This window comes from Chelonoidis abingdonii, chromosome 4 (assembly GCF_003597395.2).
Source record: "Chelonoidis abingdonii isolate Lonesome George chromosome 4, CheloAbing_2.0, whole genome shotgun sequence".
NCBI classification, from domain to species: domain Eukaryota; kingdom Metazoa; phylum Chordata; order Testudines; family Testudinidae; genus Chelonoidis; species Chelonoidis abingdonii.
The window spans coordinates 28847431-28870908 of NC_133772.1; the positions used below are offsets into that span (position 1 = coordinate 28847431).

At 44.9% G+C, this 23478-nt stretch overlaps 1 protein-coding gene across 2 annotated transcripts in view; it reads left to right on the top strand.

Annotated features, from left to right (window-relative positions):
* KDM2A (lysine demethylase 2A) overlaps nt 1-23478 on the top strand; it is a 78484-nt gene that overhangs the window by 37058 nt on the left and 17948 nt on the right. For both annotated transcript variants that reach the window (XM_075064984.1, XM_032794959.2), the window contains exons 4-13: nt 3138-3276; nt 5107-5185; nt 7259-7305; nt 7749-7927; nt 9458-9564; nt 10255-10348; nt 13632-13785; nt 16743-16858; nt 17865-17991; nt 19194-19594. In XM_075064984.1, the coding sequence (XP_074921085.1) occupies nt 3138-3276; nt 5107-5185; nt 7259-7305; nt 7749-7927; nt 9458-9564; nt 10255-10348; nt 13632-13785; nt 16743-16858; nt 17865-17991; nt 19194-19594 (1443 nt within the window). The remainder of the gene's footprint in view (nt 1-3137; nt 3277-5106; nt 5186-7258; nt 7306-7748; nt 7928-9457; nt 9565-10254; nt 10349-13631; nt 13786-16742; nt 16859-17864; nt 17992-19193; nt 19595-23478) is intronic.

Genomic DNA, 23478 nt, shown 5'->3' on the forward strand with positions numbered 1-23478 from the left:
AAAAAAAAAAAAAAAAAGTTTAAGGCCAGAAGGAGCAATTATGATCATCTAGTCTGATCTGTATAACATAAGCCTTAGAAGCGCCCCCGGTAACATCTGCATTAAGTTCATAGCTTCTGTTTGACCTGTAGCATATCTCTTAAAAGATACCCGGCCTTTTAAAGATGTCAGGTGATCAAGAATCCAGCGATGAAGTTGAGAATTCAGTCTATTGGTCTTGTCCTACAAATACATCTAGGTGTATTGTTATTAAAAACAATAGTGGAACTCCTATGAGTATTCTCACTGGGGCTAATAATAGTAAGTGCTATTCCCAATGGCAGGTGAGCAAAATATGGCTTTGAAACTGCAATATTAAAATTATTCAATATGACATCTTCATTTATAACGGTTAGTATTGAGACCCTAATTTGGCCATGTTTGTACACTGCTAACTATATAATAAAAATAGACTTCCTTAAGTCTTAATTTGTCCTAAAACGGCCTTACATGTAAACTGACTTTCTTACAGTATTTTATAAAAAAAAAAAAAAAATCAGACTTTTGTTGAATTAAGAATAATGTTCATGTTTGTAATCTGTTCTTGAAATGTGTCTTCTAAGACCAACATCTTTCACTAGAGTTGAACGCTTAACCATCTACAAACTATGCAAACAAGTTTGAGAACAAAAATTGTTGTAGAATATTTAGCTAGGTAATTTTTAAAACATTCATTCATAATTTGCATGTTGTTGCGTGTCTTGCAGATAAGGTGGCTACACCCCTATTGCTTATACTAATGTGTTGGCTTTCATGAAAGCCAAGCTAAGTTAATGAGGTGTTATCAGTGAGTAAATTTTTCTCTGGCTGGATGGTAGAAAATACCTTATAAATTGATCAATGATTTTGAGGATGCTGTTAAATCAAACTTGTAAATTACTTGCAAGTTGAGGTAGTCAAAATACAGTAAAAGCGGTGTTATCTGGCAGTTTACCAAGCAGAAAGCTCTATAAACCAGCATTTTTGATCTTCAGTAGGGTTGCCAGGTGTCCAGTTTTCAACCAACCATTAAAAATCTGGTTGGTGTGGGGCCAGCAGGCATTCTGCATGGCTCCATGGAAATGACAACATATCCCTGCTGCTCCTAGGCGGAGGAACAGCGACGAGGGCTCCATGCACTGCCCCAAGTGCTGGCTCCGCAGCTCCCATTGGCTGGGAATGGGGAGGCGGTGCTTGCGGGTGGAGGCAGTGCGCAGAGCTGCCTGGCTGCACCTCTGCCTAAGAGCAGCAGAGACATGTTGCCGCTTTCAGGGACCTGCCCGAGGGGAGCGCCGCTTGGATCTGGCATGGTGAAACCCCTCCTGCCCCGCAACCCCCTGCCCAAAGCTCCCTCCTGCACCCAAACTCCCTCCCTTTTAGTTAACCGGAATTTTTGAGTTACAGCCCCCCTATTCCCTGCCCTCTGACCGTCCTGACCTCATCTACCTCCCCACCCCTTGACAACTCCCTCCCCCTGAACTCCTCTGCCCTCTGTCCAGCCCGCCCCCTTACCGTGCTGCCTGGAGCAGCGGTGGCTGGCGGTGCTACAGCCGCACTGCCTGGCTGGAGCCAGCCACGCCACTGCACAGCACAGAGCACTGGATCAGGCCAGGCTCTGCAACTGTGCTGCCCCAGGAGATCATGGCCCCACCACCCAGAGCATTGCACTGGCGGCACAGTGAGATGAGGCTGCGGGGGAGGGGGAACAGCAGGGATGGGGCAGGGGGCTAGCTTCCCAGGCCAGGAGCTCAGGGGCTGGGCAGGAGGGTCCTGCAGGCCGGATGTGGCCCATGGGCCATAGTTTGCCCACCTCTAGTCTAAATAGACAAGACTGAAGGACAAGGGTGAAAGATACAACCTACAATGATAAGGGTGATGGTTGGCAAGTTAATTGTAGCTGCTTAGTGTTCTGGTTTTGTTTTTATGATCTGGCTTTATAATGCATCATGTGGTCTGGGGAGACTGGAAAAGCTGGGGAGAGTGAAGCTGGCAGCAAAGAGTATGAGGGATGGGGAAGGAGGTCAAGTCAAATGGCAAACTGAGTCCAGGATCTAGGCTAGTTGTTCTGATTATCATCTCTTTTCCAGAGGTGGTAGTGCCTCTTGCTGGGGGATTTGCATCTCCTGGGGTTTGCTCTTCCCATGTGAGTTACTGCTTTTACTCCCTTATTTCTCAGCTCATGTGGCTGGGATGGAAAGTCAGATCTGAACCTGTGGAGAGGGCCCGTGGATGAACCTCAACACCTACCACCTATCCCACTTCCTTTGCTCCAGGTGCTGTAAACCTGTTTGCAGAGCACTGTGGTTTCAGAAGCATCTTTATACTGGTATCCCCTATTCTCTGTCTGTTACTACTCTTCTGTGCCAATAAGGTCAAAGATGAAAATGTGCCTGCATTCTGTATGCCCAGTGTAATCAATAATGTGGTAGGCCTGCTGGAATCTAAATGTACAAAAGACACAATTGTTTCCCACCTCAAGACAAAATACTGATGAGTTTGTAAAGCCCAACTAACATTCTTGGTGAAAATTGACAGAGAGACGGGGGCACTGGCCTCACTTCACATGAACCACTACCCCTTCCCTTCCTTGTGAGTTGAAATGTGGTCAACACTTGGGGCCAGTGATTCTAATCCCATCTGTCCCCCATCTTGCCTAAAGTGCGGGAGCTTATAGGCAGCGAGGGGAACAAATATGGAGTTACAGCTACGTGGTTTCTGGTAGTGGGGGCAGAGGTTGCTTAGCTGTTCTTTCTGTTGCATGGCCTGCATCCAGGGAACTGACCACAATAGTTGATGATTTTTCCCTGAGCAAAAGGGACTGGGGAATAAATGTGTGCACCAGTTATCCAGTGGTAGATGTCCCAGAAAAGAACCGGGACAACATGTTGACATGCTAACATGGCTGTTCCTCCTTTCTGGGAGGGTGGGGTGCTCCTTTCCAATGTAATACCAGTCAGGCAATGTGAGGCCCTCTGAAAACACAGGTTAGATGTTTTTGTGAAGCTGGAATGCATCCAGGTGTCTAATTTGGGGTTATTGTGACAGTTGGAAAAGGAAGTCAGCTGGCTACTTGGCACTGTCTGCAGCTGTTCTCATCCTCCTCTTCGTTTTCTCCACAGCGTGGCACAATGAGGCGGCGTTATGAAGATGATGGCATCTCTGATGATGAAATTGAAGGAAAGAGGACATTTGACCTGGAGGAGAAACTCTCCACCAACAAATACAATGCCAACTTCGTCCTCTTTATGGAAGGCAAAGGTCTGTGCCCCCTCCATTGCCCACACCCACTCTACTGCAAAGTTTCTAGAAAGAAACACGGTAGGAAAAGTGCCCCTGTGAACAAACTGTCTGATCAGTGTGTGTCCTCCACAATCCTCCCTCCCACAGGAGTGAGGACTGTGAACTACTTATCGAGTAGGGGAGGTGTGTGTATGTGTATGTATGTGTGGGAGGAGAGGAGCTCTTCCCCAGTGCTCAGGGCCTTAGAGGACAAAACTCACTGCCAAGTTTTTTAGCTGCCAGTTGGATCAGTGGTGACACAAATACTGGTATCTAAATCCAGAAATTTGCCTCTCTTTATTTTCTATCTCCTCCCTTCACCCCTGGCCCCCTTGATATTTTGGGCCTTCTTTCCCTTTGCTGTCTGTCTTGATTCTTCCTCTTTGAGCTGCTCTGCTTTCCAAGCACATGCAGCAGAGTAAATAGGGCCTTTCATCCCCACCTCCCCAAAAACAACCCTGCTGTAGCCACTGTTAAGTGGCTTGGAGATGGAGTGGAACATGCTAAGTGAAGTCTCAGCTCTCCCCCACACAGCTCTCTGGCCAATGAGCCAGCAGCTGGGAATCAAGTCCTAAGAATGGCTTTTGAAGCTGCTCCCTAGCAAACCTCCACCTGAAACATACTGAGTAAGAGGAGCTAGGTCCCTAATTTAGCATACCCAGGCAGGATGGGGTAAAGAGAGAGTTAGAGTGGCAAATATAAGCTTGCATGTGACAGCTATAATTAAGGCTACATTATTAAGAAGTCAAAGAAGTCATGACTTCCAGAGACTGCCCTTACATTTTCTGCTTCAACCCTTGAGTCTGCGGGACTGGAGCTAGCAGCCAGTGGGGCCCCGGCAGGGTTCCAGTGACTGGGGACAGCGTTGCAGGGAGGTGAGGGGAGAGAACCTCGCAGCTCCCAGCCACCCAGTGGCAGGGGAAACCATGGAGCTGCAGTGGCAAAAGTCACAGACAAGCCATGGCTTCCACAAATTTTTGTTTATTGCCCCTCACCTGTCCGTGACTTTTACTAAAAATAACCATGACAAAATCTTAGCCTTACCTATGATCACCGGGGATCCTAGAAATCCATTTGCCATGGGAAAACATGGAATTTGCATTTTTACAGAGAATCTTTAGTTTTTATATTCTGTGAAAAAATAAAAACATATAGTGGAACCTCGATTATCTGATCTAACTTGCCCTGGTCCCAGATCGGATAATCAAATTCAGATAATCAGGGGAATGGGCAGGACTCAGGCTGTCAGCTTAAAAATTGTAAATATGTCAATAAAACCTTGTATTCAACTGATACCTAAATATATTGTGGCTAAGGAAACTAAGTTCAGTGTTTCATTTTAATCGTGGGAAAACATGGACTTATGTGTGTTTTTATCAGAGAATTTTGGTGGTTTTTTTTAAAATCATGAAAAACTAGGATTCCTGATGCTCACACAGCTGATTTGAGCTAGGCTCTAGATGTAGAGCTCTCAGGGAGGAGGAAGTCTAACTGGTTGCTTTAAGGCCTCTTTTGCTTGATTGAGTTTATTTGGGAAATGATTGACTCTTCCCCTGTTTGTCTGACTCAGCTATAGGGGCCCACATACCCTGCCCTGCTTGTGCCTCTCTGGCCCATGCTTATGGCAGGCTGCCTACAGTTGGTTAGGACAGTACTTGGAGATGAAATTCTTTTGGAAGAGGGTGGCTGAGCCCAGTTCTTCTTTCCATTCTTCATGCTACCTGCCCCTTCCCTGGTTAATGTCCCCAGTATCTCTTTGGCTGGCAACCTCCCCTTAATACATCCCCTCTTCTCTCTCACTCATGACAGACTTCAATGTTGAGTACATCCAGCGGGGTGGCCTGAGAGACCCTTTGATTTTCAAGAACTCTGACGGGCTCGGAATAAAGTAAGTGTTGAGGATATGGAAGGGTGGGTGACTTTAGCCTAGCTGGCCACTGGCTGTACTACAGAAATAACCTAGCAGTCTGTCAGGGCCTTTCCACCTGAGGGTGATCTTTCTATCCCAGGTTGTATCCGTGGATGCTCTCCTAAGAGTTCCCAGTTCAGAATCTAGCCCAACTGTGGGAAAGCAGATTCTGGTAGCTGCCCCGGTGCGGTGTCCAACTTGTTTTGACTGTGTTTTTGACATACGTGCTTATTCTAACTGGGCGCCCATCTGGGGTGGTGGTTGTATTTGTATCATTGCAGCGCCTAGGATCCCCAGCAGTGAGTCAGACCACGTTGTGCGAGGTGCTGTATCAGCACAGAACAAAGACAAATATCAGAGGGTTAGCCGTGTTAGTGTGGGTCTGTAAAAGCAGCAAAGAGTCCTGTGGCAAGACTAACAGATGTATTGGAGCATGAGCTTTCATGGGTGAATACCCACTTCGTCGGATGCATGTAGAACAAAGACAGTTACTTGGTTTATGAGCCCTGTCTGAGAGAGTATGAGTTGGGCAAGAGTTACAAGAATGGGTCAATCAGTGAAGTGAAGATGCTCTTGCCTGCCTGAGTTGCTAAAGGGAGAGGCTAGTCAATAGGTTAGGACCATTCAGAATATGATAATGAACACACTATATAGGTTTTGGGTTTGGCTCTCCCTTAGTGGGGCTCAAATGCCCTGCTCTGAGATCTGGTAGGTTCCTTGGGCATGGCGCTTTCCTGACTTGAGTGGAGGGAATTAACTGATATTCTCCCAAGTGCTGTGCTTTCATGGTGCCAAGTGAGATGTCACTTACAATTGTGCAGATCTGCTTAACGTGCTCATCCCTCCTTTCTTATATGCTGTGATCAGCTAACACTGATGGCATTCAAATTAACCCCTTTTTTAGATGAACGGGACAGTTCACCCTTCAGAGCTATTGTTTCAGACTCCCTGCAAATTTAGGCCTAGTCTTCAAAGTTTTTAGTACTGGTATGAGTCTGCTAGTTATGGGGATGACTTTTTTTTTTTTTTTTTTTTTTTTCCTGTTGGGAATAAGCTGGAGACAAGCTATATCAATGAAAGCCCAGTTGTGCTAGTATAACAGTCCACCTTAGTGGGGGGTTCTACCGCTTTAACTGGATCAGTGTAGATAAAACACCATGACTGGGGTATCATATATTGCTGCATTCTTCAGTTCGCACTTTGAAAAGTTTTCTTTAACCATGAAGGCTAGAGACTTAGGCCCTGCATGCAGTGGAGATATTTATGCCAGTGTAGCTACACTGGTACAAATACAAAGGTAGATCTGCCGCATCAGTATGATGCGGCTTGTACTGCTGTAGATGCACCGCTACCCATCGCCAGTATAGACAGGCCATTACTTCGACTTTTTTTTAAATGAAATCTGAGGCTTATTTTACTTTAAAATTTAGTTTGACCTAGTTATATTGCTCAGGGGTTGAAAAAAATCACACCTCTAAGCACTGTAGTTGAGCCAACCTAACCCCTAGGTTAACGGCAGAATTCTTCTGTTGATCTAGCTGCTGCCTCTCGGGGAGACAGATATATGTACATCGCCTGGAAAACCCCTTGGGATGCTATAGGAAGTGTCTGTGCTACGGTGGCATAGGGGGAGCTGTGCGGCTATAGTGTCCATAGTGTAGACGTGCCCGGTGATTCTCAAGTATAGGCTGACTTTTTCCTAGAGCCTCTATACAATGTGTGTACTTGCTGGTGACAATTTTATCCTATTCCTAAACTACCACTACTCCCCTTGTGACAGTTGTGCCCAGCATTTGCCTGTTGAGGCACCTGAGTGGATTTATTGTTTACAGAAGAATCTGTTTGCACACATTGGTTTGTGTGCTACTATCATGGTTCTCTTGGCTGCCCTCAGAGGTGGAGGGGCAAGCATGTAGTGTTCTATAGGGGAGAGGAAGGCAAATGTGGAGGGATGGAGCCTTTGAAATGCCTATATGAAGCCAAGGGCTACAGGAGGGAGAGAGGCCTGTGGTGGAGACCCTGGTTTGTTTTAGTTAAGTGTCTGTCTTGCAGGATGCCAGATCCTGACTTCAGTGTGAATGACGTGCGACTGTATGTAGGTAAGTGTCTCTCCTGCTGCCTTGTGGCATGGTAGTAACTGGCCACGGTGATTTTCAGAAGGGGTGGAGGGGACTAGTTCAGACTGAATCCATGAGCTACAACGGTCTTTATGGCTCCCTCAGCACATTGCTGGCTGGATTCTAACAGCCCCTCCAGTCCAAATAATCAAGGATTTTTACTGCCTGAGAAGAAATCTAGTCTGTGACCAGGAGTAGCTGAGCCATGGGCTTTGTTCAGAAAACTCTAAACTGTTCCTGGTTGCCCTGGTGTGGATGAGGACGAGGGCCTTGGTACACTCCTGCAGGAGAGGGATTGGCCTTGCACATAAATGGGTGGGGCTTACAAGTTCATCCCTCTGAAAGGGCCTGTCCTCTTGTGTTCTGGCTTGTCTGTTCTTAGTGGCCCCTTGTACACAGCAGTGATGTCTGTTTTGCTCTGGCAGGGAGCCGGCGGATGGTGGATGTCATGGATGTGAACACACAAAGGGACATTGAGATGTCCATGGCACAGTGGGCACGCTACTATGAGACCCCAGAGGAGGAGCGGGAGAAATTGTATAATGTCATCAGCTTGGAGTTCAGCCATACAAGGCTGGAGAACCTGGTGCAGAGACCTGCTACGGTCAGTAAAGTTGTTGTCTTCTCTCTTTCCTTTCATTTTGGTAAAGGTAGAGCACTGAGCCTGGTCCCTCTGTACTGAAGAAGAGAGCAACCAGAGGCCTCCCTACAATACTTATGGGGTCAGACAGGGTTGCTGCTGCTTCTCCAACCCCAAAGAGCAGCTGGAGCTCTATGTAAGTTTTGAGCACCTGCCCATTGCAGACCTTGCTAAACTGGTGAGAAGTGCAGAAAGGAATGGGTAGGCTGTTCTGTCAGAGGAGGCCATAGTAATCCTATCTAAATTGTCAAGACAGTCATTGTGGAATTATTTGTAGTTAATGAGGTAGGTTGGGGAGCAAAGCTGCATTGCGGAGTGACAACCTGCAGGTGAGAGAAATGTAAGCCATTCCTAATAAGGACGGTTAACTAGGCAGTGGAATAACCTGCTCTGCTGGAAGGGGTTCAAGAACAGATACACGGTAGAGCACATCCAAGTCTGAATAAAGGATACATTTGAGCTAGTCCAAGTTTTAGTCCCTGGACTGGGTCACTGACTCCCAACCTCATCCTGTTAAGCTGGTTCCACTGCCTGACAAGACCTTGGCTCTCTTCCAATCAGTGCCTGCTTATGCATTCAGTTGCGTGCACCGAACTGCTATGAAGTTTGGTAGAACCCCTTCCTGCATCTTGGGGGAAGCACAGGCAGTCAAGTAAAAAGTGGGACTGCCAGCAAAGCTACAAAGTAATACTTTTGTTGCATGACATATGAAAATAACCCAGTCAGGGCAGCATCCCATCAGATTATTTATGCTGTTCTTGAACCTTCCATGTGCTTCAGAATCTTGTGTTACAAATGCCCATTACTATGTAGAGGTTGAAGTAGGGGGTGCGCGGAGCTGGAGATTTCTGCAGCTTGGGTAAAGGTAGTGTGGGGAGGGGTCTTGAGAATATATAAAGAACAGTTGGGAATGTGAGAGAAGCACACAAGCAGGATGATGTTAATATGATGGAGTAGTGAATATTGACAACTAAATTAACTCATAAACCTAAGGACAGGGTCCCACTGAGATAAATGCAGAGTGGTTCATACTTTAGTTATTGTGTCAGATCCTCTGCAGACTCTAACACTGGTATATTACGTACTCGTCATTCATATTTGGAAGATTTCCTACACAACTATAAGAATTAAAACAGTTTGTTTTAAATAAGTTAGATTTCAGAGCACAGTTCTGTGGCAAGGGTGATCTGCATGCTGGATTCTGCAGAGCTGTGGAATGCATGAAATCCTGGATTCCAGTCCCAAACCTGAAGTAGCAGTGTGGCAAAGTGGCTAGGAACTGACACCTGGTCATCCTTGCGACTGTGATCATGCCTGGGAGGCAGTCTCACTACAGCCATAAATAGTATTTCTACTTTAGTAGTCCTGTATTTTTGTTACCTGGCCATTGCAGATGTCAGATTGGCCACAGGACCTCCTAGAAATACTCGAGCATGCAAGAAGAGCCATGGACCATCTTACTGAGACTTGGGCCTAATTCCTCTCTGGTTGCAGGTGGATTTGATTGACTGGGTTGACAACATGTGGCCAAGACACCTAAAGGAGAGTCAAACGGAGTCTACAAATGCCATTCTGGAGATGCAGTATCCCAAGGTGCAAAAGTAAGTGACCTCATGAAGCACATGTACCCAGCTCCTCCTCCTCCTGGTGGATCTAAGGGGTGAGGCAATCACGCAAGTAAAACTGAATATGGCAGGCAGCCTGGTTTTGAGGAGAGATGAGGGAGACTGTGTCGCTTTGTACCTGCCCCCAGGTACTGTTTGTATATACCATTAAAACAGCAGAGCTGTTAACTCCTCCAGCCTCTGGACAGTTGCACAAATTCATCTTTGTTGCATTTGGTAAAACTTGCTTGGCTTGTCATTCTAATACAGCATGTTGAATTGGACAAGTTGCCAGGTGTTTACTGTCCTGCCATAGCAAGCAAGACTAGGCAATGACAGACTTCAGTGATCTTTTAGAATCCCAGATCTTTGAGGAAGATGAGGGAAGCTCTTCCTTCTCCTGCCTGGGCTAAGGCTCCTCCTGTGCATTTGATTTCTTGATATAAATAAACTCTTCTGCCATTGCCATCAATCTATCACTGTAGTATTTAGACTCTCATGCTGCTCAGTCTCCATTTCCTTGGAGCCTAACCCTATTTGTCCTTGCACCCACCCACCCCTGTCTTGCCTCTCCACATCCCTTGAGTATGCTGCAGCTGTTGGGGGTTTCACAAGTGACAGCTTTAAAACAGAGGTATGTGCTACTCACTTTCATCCTGCTCATCTCTTCTTCCTGTCTCTGGCTAGGTACTGTCTGATGAGTGTTAAGGGCTGCTACACAGATTTCCATGTGGACTTTGGCGGCACCTCCGTATGGTACCACATTCACCGAGGGGGAAAGGTATGAGGGCAGCCCCTGTGAGGACTGCTAAAAATGTTTTATGTTGGTTTTTAGAATGCAACCAAAGTAGAGCTAAATTTACAAAGCTATGTGCTTCAGGAGAGATCTGACCTCTAAACTGGGATGCTGTTCCATGGTGGGTGTGACACAACTATCAGCATTCTGGGACCAGCAGTAGAGACTATCTGGGGTTCCTAAAGACTAACTGGAGTGCTTTCAAAAGTGCAGCTATCTAAAGATCTTAAATTGCAAACAGGTACCCTTAAAGTGACACATGGGTTAAAAGAGTAAGGATCAGAGCTCAGGATGGGTGGTGATGGGTTTGAATATGAAACTCGTGTCCAACTCTGAGCTTCTGAGCTTTAGTCCATTTCTTATAACTGAACCCAACTCTGTCAAACTTCATCAAGGCTTGGATGGATTTGGATGCAAATTTCTCTGGCTCATCTCTGATTGGTTAGCATTAAGTCTCTCAACTTTGCATAATAGATTTCTGATGATTTACAATTAAGGTTATGGGATGTCTTCGAAAGCCTAATGTGACTTTCCACTGGTTTAGACTTCTGAGGTTCTACTGTAATACATCACCACATATGAACTGCACAGAAGTTACGAACACCTCAGGAATGAAGGTTATTCATGACTCTGAAGTGTTTGTAACTCTGTACAAAACGTTATGGTGGTTCTTTCAAAAGTTTACAACTGAACATTGACTTAGTACAGCTTTGAAATTTTACTATGCAAAAGAAGAATGCTGCTTTAAACCATCTTAATTTCAATAAAACAAGCACAGAAACAGTTTCCTTACCTTGTCAAATTTTTTTAAACTTTCCCTTTATTTTTTTTTTTTAGTAGTTTACATTTAACACTACTGTATTTGCTTTTTCTTTTCTCTGCTGCTGCCTGATTGCATACTTTTGGTTCCAAATGAGAGAGATGGTTGACTGGTCAGTTCATAACTCTGAGGTTCTACTGTGCTGTCTTTATTAACAAGAATGTTAGTTTTTTTGTAACACTTAAAGGTACAAGGCAACACGATAATAATAAAGAACTACCCAAGCATAATTATAAAGCATAAACAAACTTCAGTACATAAAATTTTATATGCATAAACTCAGTGTTGAAAATCCTTCCTGGGCTATTGATATCTGAAAGACATAGGCATTAAATGGACTCCTGCATATAACACTGCTCTGAATAATCCAGGTTTTCTTTCCTGTACAAACATCATTGTGTCTCATCCCTGGTCTCTGCTCTGTCACAGAGGATCTAGTCCTTGGTAAAATGCACAGAGAAGTCCACAGAGCTCTGACTCCATCAACACCAGTCTCTAAAGGAATTGTAGGTCTGGAACCACAGACTTCAGATATCATCTGAAATCAGACACACCTGAAAGAGAGCTGGATCCCCCCAGCTCCTGCAGTCTCTTACATAATGTGTTGTAGCAAATCTGTGGCTGCTGCATCTTCCTAGCATGATCGATCTCCTGCCTACTCATCTTGCATAGAAGGTGTTTAAATGTTTGGGGTTTTTTTGGTCCTGAAACTATACTTTGTCTTTGGCTTGATTCAGGCCTGGTCTTAACACTTAACATATATTGGCTTCTTGTGCTGAGCCCTTCTGGGTTCCTGTAGGAATTGTCTGCCCCAATGTGACCCAAGATCCGTCTGGGCCAGCACTCTGCCTGATATGTGTTAAGTACCATCTTACCCTGTCTACACTAGGACTTAAAATGTGGAATCACAGAAGTATAAGGACTGGAAAGGACCTTGATAGGTCATCTAGTCCAATCTTCGGCACTCAAGGCAGCACTAAGTAATAACTAGACAGCTGTTTGTCAAATCTGTTCTAAAAAACTTCAAGTGATGGAGCTTCCAGAAGATTCCTAGGCAGTTTTGTCCAGTGCTTAACTATCCTGACAGGAAGTATTTCCTAATGGGAAACCTAACTCTCCCGTGCTACAATTTAAGCCCATTCTCTGAGGTTAATGAGAACAATTTTTCACCCTCCGCCTTGTAACAAACTTTTATGTACTTGAAAACTGTTATGATGTCCCCTCTCCATCTTCTCTTCACCAAACTAAACAAACCCAGGTTTTTCAATCTTTCCTCATGTTTACTAGATCTTTAACCATTTTTGTTGCTCTCTTTGGGACTTGCTCCAATTTACCCATCTTTCCTGAAATGTGGTGTCCAGAACTGGACACACTGTTCCAGCTGCGGCCTTACCAGTGTGGAATAGTGGAAGAATTGCTCCTTGTGTCTTGCTTACAACTCTTGCAAGAATGATCATTTTTTTCATTCTGGGATGTATGATAGCTATCATGTTTTAATAACACACCATTTTCCCTAGCATGGACAGTGCTTAAGAATTGTTGACACACGAATTTGCACTGTTTGAGTTTAAACCAGTGCAAAAAAACGCCAATATTTCAGCTTAAGAGAGGCTCAAATCAGGTTTAAGCTATAAAGTTTTTTGCAGACATAGCTATGTCAGTTAAGGACATATGGGGAAAAATTATACCCCTAACTGAAACAACTATGCTAATAAAAGCCGAAAAGTAGATGCAATTATTCTGACACAGTTCTTTTGCCAGTATAGCTTACTTCATTCAGGGAATTTGGTACAGGTACCACAGAAAGGTACACAACTCTCATCTTTGCCTTTGAAAGTCATTCCAAGGTGTTCAGTAGTAACAGGCAACTTACTGTTTGTTATAGGTGCACAAAAATGAGCCATTTTGGAAAAATTTCCCTGGAACCTAACACCCCCACCGCTGTTTACATTAATTCTTATGGAGAAATTGGATTCACTAAACATTGTTTTGCATAAAGTAGCATTTTTCGGGAACAGAACTACAACGTTAAGCGAGGAGTTACTGTCTTTGTATACTGTAGGGCTTCACAGAGGCTAATAGGCGTTTTCAGTAGTAGAACTGCACTTCAGAAAACATTGCTATACATCTTGTGCGTGTCTAAGGATCTAGAATTTCCAGTGGGTTTTGTATTCTTGTCTCGTTGGTTTGCCTGTAAGGTGATGAATTTCCACATATCTTGGATGCTTGCAGTACTCCTCACGTCATTCTGATATGAAGTTTCTCTTGTTAGTTGCTGGTATCTCTAAGGGAATAACTATTGATGGTTCTGTTAGAACCATCCTTTGTGTGGATCCTGTTGTGCGTGGAAAGAGCTGGATGTTTGGTGCTTGAAAGAAATAATAGAAAAGGAGTGAAGGGAGTTTTGTCCACAACTGTTAAAGGATCTCTACCCAATGAACCTTGCAGATCTTCTGGCTGATCCCGCCAACACCCCAGAACCTGGAGCTCTACGAGAATTGGCTGCTGTCAGGGAAACAGGGGGACATCTTTCTTGGTGACAAAGTGTCAGACTGTCAACGAATTGAGCTCAAGCAGGGCTACACATTCGTCATCCCCTCAGGTATAAGGGGCTGGGGGGAGAACGCTGGAAGTGTGCATTTGTCCTTGTCTTTGAAGGGAATATGATCTGTGCTAGGGGGTCAGGAAGTCTGAGGCAGTGGGGAAAAGAATCTCTGGGGGACACACCCATAAAATTAGGGTAGTTCAGAGCAGGGTGATTTCTCCCTGAACTTCCTGGATAGTAAGTCTCTGTGAGAGAGGAAAATATGATACACCTCTATTTTCTCTAGCATCTTTCATACAAACTCCCATAATAGATCACCAAGTTAACTAGATGCTAAATTTAAATAACAAAGCAGGGGTCAGTAATAGGCAGAGGAGAAAGATATGTTCAGCTGAATATTTGAAATGAGCTGGACAAAGAGAGGCTCTTCCAGATTGCAGAAGCTGAAGAGAAGGTGCTTGGTGGGAACTATTGGAGGTGCAAAATGGAAGCTAGTCCTGATAGAGGAAGCAAGGTAGGGGGGAGGGTGTGTGGTTGGCTGTAATAACTCTGTGGACATTTCTAAAATGAGGACAGTTTTGACCTGTGTCAATGAAAGGTGTGGGGAGGAGAGTGCATGTATTTAGAAAACGAGTAATGTGACTGCATTGCTTTATATGTGTGAGAAGGTGGCAGCAGCATCCGGCAGATGCTAGAATCTGGAGAGCTGGAAACATTGAGATGTGAGTTGCAGGAGTGAAAGTCAGAAGATCTTGAGACTTTGAGGGCTAACTGTGTAGTGACTTGTAGAACAAACATGTGGCAAAAGGGAGGCATAGCCAAGGATGGTTCCAGGGCTAGGAACTGTGGAAGCACTTGGGAGCTCTAAACAGATGAGAAGATAAATGAGAAGCAGGTTTTGAGGTTGTTCCATCTGTCCAAGAGGAACCCTTCTGTCTTTTGAGACATTGGGATATTCAGCTAAAGGGAACTGAAACAAAGCTTCAGACTCTTTGCCAAGGCAGGCAGAGGATAAACAGAAAAGTGTCAAGAGTCCTTAAACATACTGCTGAATATGATCCAAGTAAGTGTTAAAGAAGGTGAAGAGAACTCAGAGAAAAGGTAGATAAAGCAGAAAGATAAGCATTGATCCTTGTGGAAATCTATAGATCTGAACACTTATCTTAAGATTCTTAATTATTTGAGTCTTGAAAATTAAGTCAGTTGGGTTGCGCTGGCAAATGGAATGGTCTACTGCAAGGCAAAGCTTGTTTGAGCAAGAGAGCTTTCTCAAGAGCTGGTCCAAGGCTATGGAATGTCTGCATGATCAGGGGGTCACTACTTTGTCCCAAATGCCAGGCACACTCTAGCCTGCCTTCACTAATAAAAACACATAAATTACCATATGCAGCTTCCTCCTGGGGCAAGGAATGGACAATACCAAATGTCAGGTTTTTTCAACTGTGCTCATAATGCCTAGCATCTAAGTTGTCTCAGAGGGCTCTTGTTGCAGTGAAACCCATGCTGAAATTTGTCAAGGGCATGGTTTGTAAGAGGTGATTGGAGAGATGAGGAAAGCTAACACTGCTTTCGTGAAAGCAAAGATTACAAATAAATAGTGAGTGAGAGGTTTTTTTAAAGGAGAGAACAGATCTTAGATACACCTCTACCCCGATATAATGCGACCTGATATAACACAAATTCAGATATAATGCGGTAAAGCAGCACTGGGGGAGTGGGGGCTGCACGCTCCGGCAGATCAAAGCAAGTTCAATATAACGTGGTTTCACCTATAACGCTGTAAGATTTTTTGGCTTCCAAGGACAGCATTATATCGGGGTAGAGGTGTACCTGAAGAAAAGAGCTGAGTGGCAGGAATATGGAGTGTTAGGGGACAAATGTTGCAGAGGTGGCTTTCCTAAGAGATTGGATGATAGGAAGGTAAGGGGGAAAGGAGGAGATAGATACTTCCCTGAACCATGGCTGCCGCAGCTTGGAAGGAAGTAAATTCCTCCCTGCTGGTTGTGGGAAGGCTTCAGCAAGGGGAGAGAGCTGTGAGAGTGAAGAGTACTAATGGTATGAAAGCGTGAGAATTACATGCATCTTTGGAAAAGATGGGAGGATCAGGAATTAGACCACTGTTTAGAAGGCATCGCTGCTGATCATATCTGTGCATTCTAGATCTTCTGGTTTAGTAAACAGTGCATACCCCATCTCTGCTTTTTCTCAAGGCACTGACCTGTTTGACTTGGGGTCTATTATAGTTGGTCTGCATGCAAACCAGAGAACTGGAAACTTTCACTGGAACAAATTGGTTAAAGGCATCTATCGAGCTATCCAAGCCGAGGAAACCCATGACCAGGATCACATCCTACGGCAGAATCTAGTGTGATCAGAAACACTTTAATTTCTAGATGAATGAGGTAGACTGCCTGCTGTTTCTTTGAAACCATGAGTGTGCTAGGTGACATGCAGATACAGACAGGCTCTGCCCCAAAGAGTTTAATCTGACTAACATGCGAGGAAGAAGTAGAAAAGGGGAGAGAAGGTGCTGATGGAAGTAAGGAAGTGAGTGACACATGAGAAATTTTAGACATACATGAGTGGGGGTGGCTGTAGCAGCTAAGATTGGGATTAGCACTGCCAGGCACACACTGTCCCCATCCTTCCAGGGGCTGGGATCAGCCAGCTGGATTCAGAGTTAGAGGGGTATTTTAAATTAATATGGTGTGTGAGGATGCTTCAACCATGCGTTTGTTAGACAGAGCTAGTCTATGAACTCTCCATTTCATAGAATCATAGAAGATTAGGGTTGGAAGAGACTTCAGGAGATCTAGCCCAACCCCCTGCTCAAAGCAGGACCAACCCAACTAAATCATCCCAGCCAGGGCTTTGTCAAGCCAGGCCTTAAAAAAAACCCTAGGTGACTCATTCCATTGCTTCGCCACTCTTCTAGTGAAATAGTTTTTCTAATATCCAACCTAGACCTCCCCCCCTGCAATTTAAGATCATTGCTTACTGTCTTACTCGGACAGGTTGGATCCATGCTGTGTACACTCCCACTGACACTTTGGTTTTCGGGGGCAACTTCCTGCACAGCTTCAACATCCCCATGCAACTACGAATCTACAACATTGAAGACCGCACACGGGTAAGGACCATCAGGAGGCCCTGAAGGTGACCTCTGAATCAGAGACTCTACCTCAACGCAAGGCAAAAAATACAGGTTACCAAGCTTCCAAAAGGGTCTGTCTCCAGCTTACCGTGTCTAAGAAAATGGGAGGACTGACTGGTTTGGGACCAGGGCAGGATGGGATATGGGGTATTAACTTCTAGGGCACTGGTTCTAATCCAGCTCCAGGTTGAGGAGAACCAGGGGGAGCAGGGAATTGAGTACAGTGAATCTGAGTGGGGCTTTCTAAGCCCTTCTTTGTAGGAAAAGAAAGATTACTCATCACTGGAGTCACTCAAATGTTATGCTTCTGCATTTTCATTTTCCTTCCTCTGCTGCTTTGGAGTCTTATGCTAAGTTTTGACCAGGCCGAGATGATTAACAAGGCCAAAGGCCTCTTGTGACCTTGAGTGAGAGTGCTTGGGGATCTGCAGGCTGATACATCCCCACCAGTTAACTGCTGTGAATTAAGTTCAGGACTTGCCAGGCATAGCGTGCGGCTCCTAACATGAAGCTGCAAAAGCACTACGCAGACTGTTGTTGACAATAGCCTTCCCTTCTCTTAAGCATCTTTCAGAACATATAACTTAGTTAGATTTTAGCTTGAGGTTGAAGTGTGGTACTTGCAGCTAAGGTGTTGTGTAGTGTCCTCCCTTGCTACTATCCCTGCAACAATGTGAGAGGGTTTGTTCAATGTTCAGTGTAGCACAGATCTATGACCCTAAACAAGAATAGAATGTGAATGGCCTGGGAGTGAGCTATGCCTGCACTGCCTTTGGGCAGTTTCTGACCGTGAGATGAAATGTCAAGATGCTGGAAGCACTCCCTGTATATGCTGTTGCATGTACCTGCAATTCCAACCTCCCACAGGAAGCTCATTCTGGGACCAAGATAGCTGTCCTTGGAGTGCCATCACTGTGTTTTTCTGTTGAATGTAACTGATCTCTTCCCTTGGCTCTGTCTTGTCTCTTTCACCCCATGACAGGTCCCAAATAAGTTTCGCTACCCTTTCTACTATGAGATGTGTTGGTATGTGCTGGAACGCTACGTTTACTGCATCACCAGCCACTCCCACCTGACCAAGGACTTCCAGAAGGAATCACTCAGCATGGGTAAGAGCAGCTGCTTGGCCCCCATGTCTTCCTTGTCATACTGGAGGAGTTTCTTCCACTTCCCTCACTGCCAATACAGCAGAGTGGGGTGGGCATTCAGGAGGTTCACTTCTTTAGATTTCACACTTCCTATATTTCCTGTTAGCTGTGTTTAATGGAATCCGTGGGGAGAGGGTAAACAGGATGGAGGTATGGTTTTATCAATGAGTCAAAAGGCAGCAGTTTGTCCTGGAGCTTTCCTTTACCCCATGAAGTGCTAGGCCCGCCATCTCTGCTCAAAAGAGCTGCAGATAGTCTGGCCCAAGTTGTCACTGTGTACGTGCCCAGTGTAGTGGTGTGCAGCCTCTAGTGAATGGGAAGGGGCGATTCAGTCCCTGCTGCTGCGTTCAAGGGCCAGCTCTGTCTGATGATGGGGAAGATATTTCCGGTGGCCTAGAACCTTATGGTGTGCTAGATTAAGTTGCTGTGTCTGAGTTTTTGGTTTTTTTTTATGTTGATGGTTGCAGGGGCCTATTGCAACATAGCTGGAGCTAGGAATCCAATAAAAGGGGATGTATGAGACCTTGCTCTCAAAAGGGATCCGAAATCATTTGCAGGATGCTTCTCATCACAGCTGTAGCATATCCAGGGGTCGAACTTCTACCCAAAGGGCTCCAACACAGGCAAAGCCCTGTGGCGGCTCCTCCTCCTCCTGCAGATTTCAGAGTATTTTCTTTAGAAGCATAAGATGGTCAGTTCAGGGCAGCCTGCTGCTCTGAAACTCCTGCTCTTCTACAGCGTGACTCTATCCATTTGATCAGCTTCCCCCAGCAGTGGAGTGTGGTGAAATAATGAACAGAGAGGTGACATTAATGGGACAGCTATAGGACCAGCAGCATCCGCAGCCCTTCTCCTCTCTTGGCTTTGGTGGGGAGGGATGCTTTATATTTGGCACTCATTGGAAATCAGGCTACTCTTCTGCCACTTCTGCACAGTGGTCACTCTAGATCAGCCCCACTGGTGTATCCATTCAGTGTCTTGCTCTGTCCAGCTGCTTGTTTTCCTGGCTTTACATGCCATTCTCTGGTGGTTGAGGGAGATCTCTTCCTGTCTCCTTCAGATGATTAGCCTGAAAACCTTCAATCTCCTGTAAGCAGTCGGCTTGGCAGGCCTGTGATTCTGCTCCTCTCACTCTCTACTCTTTGCCCTCACCCTCCTGGCAGATATGGAGTTGAGCTGTTTGGAGCCAGGGGACATGGATGAAGAGGACGATGCAACAGGGAGGGAGCCCAGGCGCCCAGTCACCAGACGATCAATCCTCACAAGCCCTGTGGCTAATGGTGCCAACCTAGACTATGATGAACTAAGCAGAAGCTGCAGGAGCCTGCCAGGCCTTAAGAGAACTCTGTCTATGGACTCCTCTGACTCCAGCCGGGGCTCCCACAACGGTCAGGCCTGGGATCCCCATGGCAGCAGTCCTTTCAAGTACAGGAAGGTGCATCTGACCCAGTTCGAACTGGAAGGTCTACGCTGCCTGGTGGACAAGCTGGAATCACTGCCTCTGCACAAGAAATGTGTCCCCACAGGCATAGAGGATGAGGACGCCCTCATTGCTGATGTTAAGGTATGTAGGAGCTGAGAACCTCTGTTTCATGGAGTCCCATTCTCACTGCCTGCCATTGTCTGTATACAAAAGCAAGGAATGCCAATACGCTCCTGGCTTGCTGGGGGCAGTGCAAGAGAGGCTTAGGGAGGAATTCCCCCTGCAGCTGACCAGCTTGTGCCTGAAACAATGAGGTCTGGCTACATGATCTAAGCTGGCACATAGTTATCAATGGTTATAAAACTACACCTTCCATTACTGAGTCCACTCTGTCTTGGTGACTTTCTGTGAGAGGTGCCCCAAAAGTGTGCTATACCCCCCCACCCCCTGGCTCATTTAATTCTAAATGTGCTACCCTCTAACTTGGTCTCCCCCCTTTTCCAGTGGAGACTGATGGTCTTTACTCATGTTTCAGACATAAAATCTAGGTATTCAGCCTACCAAATGATGTTTAGATGGTCTCTGGGCCCAAAAGGGAAAACAGAACCCAACTTAATTTTGATTCCTTTAGGGGTGTAGAGATGCTAGTGTGACTAACAGTCTCTACCAAGGCAGTTTTTTCTGGTGCCGTCATGGACACAAGTTCTAAAAATCATCTTAGGACCCATTTGGTCCATTTTCAGGTGCCACTGCAAGATTGTTCATGGCACAATGTATTCTCCATACTAGCCTTAATCCTCTGTTAGTGGTCAGCAGAACAATCGCTTCTGTTCCTCATTGCCCAGTACAGATGGACTTGGTTGTATTTTTGTTTGGTTATTTGCCCAGATATATGATCTCTTGCAGAATTTGCTAGGTGTGTTGTTATATGCATGTTTCTCATGTTCACCCTGTATCCCACCATGCTTTGCAATAGGCAGGCCTATGAAGATGGTCACCATGAGTCAAGTCTCTAACCCTTGCATTACTAAAGGAAGAAGGGAATTCCAGCCCACCCTTTTCCCAAAATATCAGCTTTGGATCCTAAAACCAAGGTTAGAAGGGTGGGTTTCTGTCCCACCCTTCCTCATTGTCCAGTCCTATGTTATGCGCTCTGTCCCTTCTGAAGCGGATGAAGAGGCAAACTTAGCCTTACCTCTCTACAGGTAGCACTGCCAGCCTTCTAGCCAAGCTTTGCCCATGCTCCTGCCATCAGCACACGTAGACCAGATTCCCACCCATTCCTTCTGTACAAAATTTAGAAAAAACATGCCCCTTCCATTTTGGGGAAGTGAGCCACGGCTGTGGTTTATAGTAGTTACGCATGTGGAGAGGTGTGTCTGCATAGAGGAGTGTACTGTTGGACGGTTTTAACTTTTTTTTTCGCTTTTGTGGCTTTGTCATGTATGTTGTGTTGCAACCTTAACCGATACACAGTATAGTGTTGTGAAAGTGGTGTGTCTGCACTCTTGACCTGAATAAGGGATATTGCTGCGTATCCTTACCATCTGAATATTAGGTGTACTGCCTTTAGATCCCTTTGCAGCTTGCAACAATTGATGTCGTATCTTGTGAATTACATGGCATATTAGGCACATTCTAAACATCAGTTAATGGATGCTCCGGAAGGAGTATAGGAACTTCTTGGCCACTTTCCTAGGTTTTGTAGTCCACAAACCTGGTGGATCATGCCTTGTAGATCAACAGAAAGGACTTTGGGTGAAAAGGAGTACAGATTGACCAGAACATGCAATAGAACTCCTAAGCCAATTGTGAACTTCTACAGAGATCCTATCTCTTGTGAAAAAACCTCTTTGAAGCTTGCCTATATTAGCCCAATCCATATTTTCAAGACTTTTTCTCCACAGCCATGAGGGCTAGAAACTTATTCAAATGAAAGCTTTGATTCTGGAGCAACTACTTGTTATCAGAAATATTAGTCAACAAACATCATGATGGAGGAAAAAACAGCTCAGGTGAATATTGTTAAATCAAAATAACCGACTAAGAAACTTTAATGTCAGCTTTCCCTTAAATGCCCTTAAAATCTACAAGGTAATCGTCTTTTAATCTTAAATGAGTAATTTTTTACCAAAAGTTTGAGACATGAATAAAGTTAAAGGGACCATTTTAAACAAATTATAATTAAATTTCTTGATCAATTTAGTAAAATCCTCAACATTAAATCTTCACTCTCAGATTATGTGCTGAGAACTTGGACGAGATACGCTCCATTACTTAGGGAAAACAAAGGGGTTTTGCTTTATGTAGCAAAATTGAACCAAACCTTAACTTTGGAGTTGCTGTTGATGTCTCCATAATTCAATACATGGCATAAAGGATGAATGAGACTTAGATACTGTGTTGAATTTGCAAATATCCCTGAAGACCTTCCCATCTCTATGGTACCAGTACTGTGAGTCTTACCTGTTTGCTGTTGGTTGGTTCAGTAACTCCCATATTCATCATGGTTTGTATTTCTTCCTGCAGAACTGCAGCCATCTTTTCAGAAATACAATGATACTGTTGCTGTATCTGAGTGGAGTCCTACAGTGGTGATATGTTCTTCTGACTGATCTTTCTTCTAGTAGTGCTCAGTCTTCCTTTGCAGTTCTTTGTTCTCTGAGATGTGGCTCAAATGAGGTTCTTCCTGGTGTAACCGTAGCCTGTCTAGATCTTACAACTTCTCCATCCTCCACCCTTGTCTGGCTCATTGCTTCGCTCCAAGAGAGTTAAGATATATTCTCACCACACTTGGCATTTGTCTGGGATAGCTGTCTGATAACTTAACAGCCTTGCTTTCTTCAAACTTACATATTGTCCTTCCCATTCTGCAAGTAACTTATTCTGTTGCAACACTAAGGGTATGTCTTCAGTACTGGCTGGATCTGCGGGCAGCGATTGAGCCAGCAGGGATTGATTTATCGTGTCTAGCCTAGACACGATAAATTGATCCAGCAGGGATAAATCGATCCCCAAGCGCTCTCCCGTACTCCAGCTCGGCAAGAGCCGCAGGCAGAGTCGACGGGGGAGCGTAACTTAGATCGATTTCTCCCCACCCCCTGCAGTGTAGACTAGGTCTAATAAATAAAACCTTCTGTTCTGGTATTAGTAGGTTTTGCTTCCTCATTACGCTCTAACTGGGGGCTTCCTTAAAATGTTCTTGTGCCAGCTTGCTCATTTGGAAGAGTCCATCGCTCACCTGAAGCGCTTGACTTGCTGTACTTTCCAGGCTTAGCTGTGGTTCCCAGGTTTCTTTAAGAATGTGTAGCAGTACTCACATCTGTCAGACATAATAGAACAAAGTAAAAGCTATAGATACCTGAGGTATTTGCACATAAGCAGTCACCTATCCCAAACTGCCCATGTAGCACTTACAGATTCCCACTGCATCTTTTAAACCTTTCTCTAGGGCTGCATTTGAATCCCTTTTATTTCCAATTGTCTGTACAGTGGCTACATAACCTTGGAAATGACATTTCTGGTGTTTGTGGTATGTCCTGGATAACAGTTGAGCAAATGCACTCATCACCTGCTGGCCGGCTTTTTAATATCTTCTTTGGGAAAAGCTTCTGGGTACGTAGCCATTAACAACCATTAGATACTGGTTATCCAAATAACTGCATTCTAGGGGTCTTGCAGCATCCATTATTACGTGAGGGAAGGCGACACCTCCTACAACTGGAAATATCCCAAGATGTGTAATCACCTTTTCTTTTCCTTAGTGAAGGCAACTTTCTGGAACTTCAGGCCGGGCTTGAATCCATTCCTCTACTTGTTGATACAAGTCAGGCCAATAAAATCTTAGTGCCATCCTGTTCTAGGTTTCCTCTTGTTGGTGCAGAGGGGTCCTGTCTATGGAATTGTGTGTCAAACCATTAGGACCATACCTCTACAAGCTTTAGGGATTACTGGCTTCTTCCTTTTGTGGGCCATTCTGATACATACTTATCTGTGGTCCCATACTTGGACATAGTTTATACCTT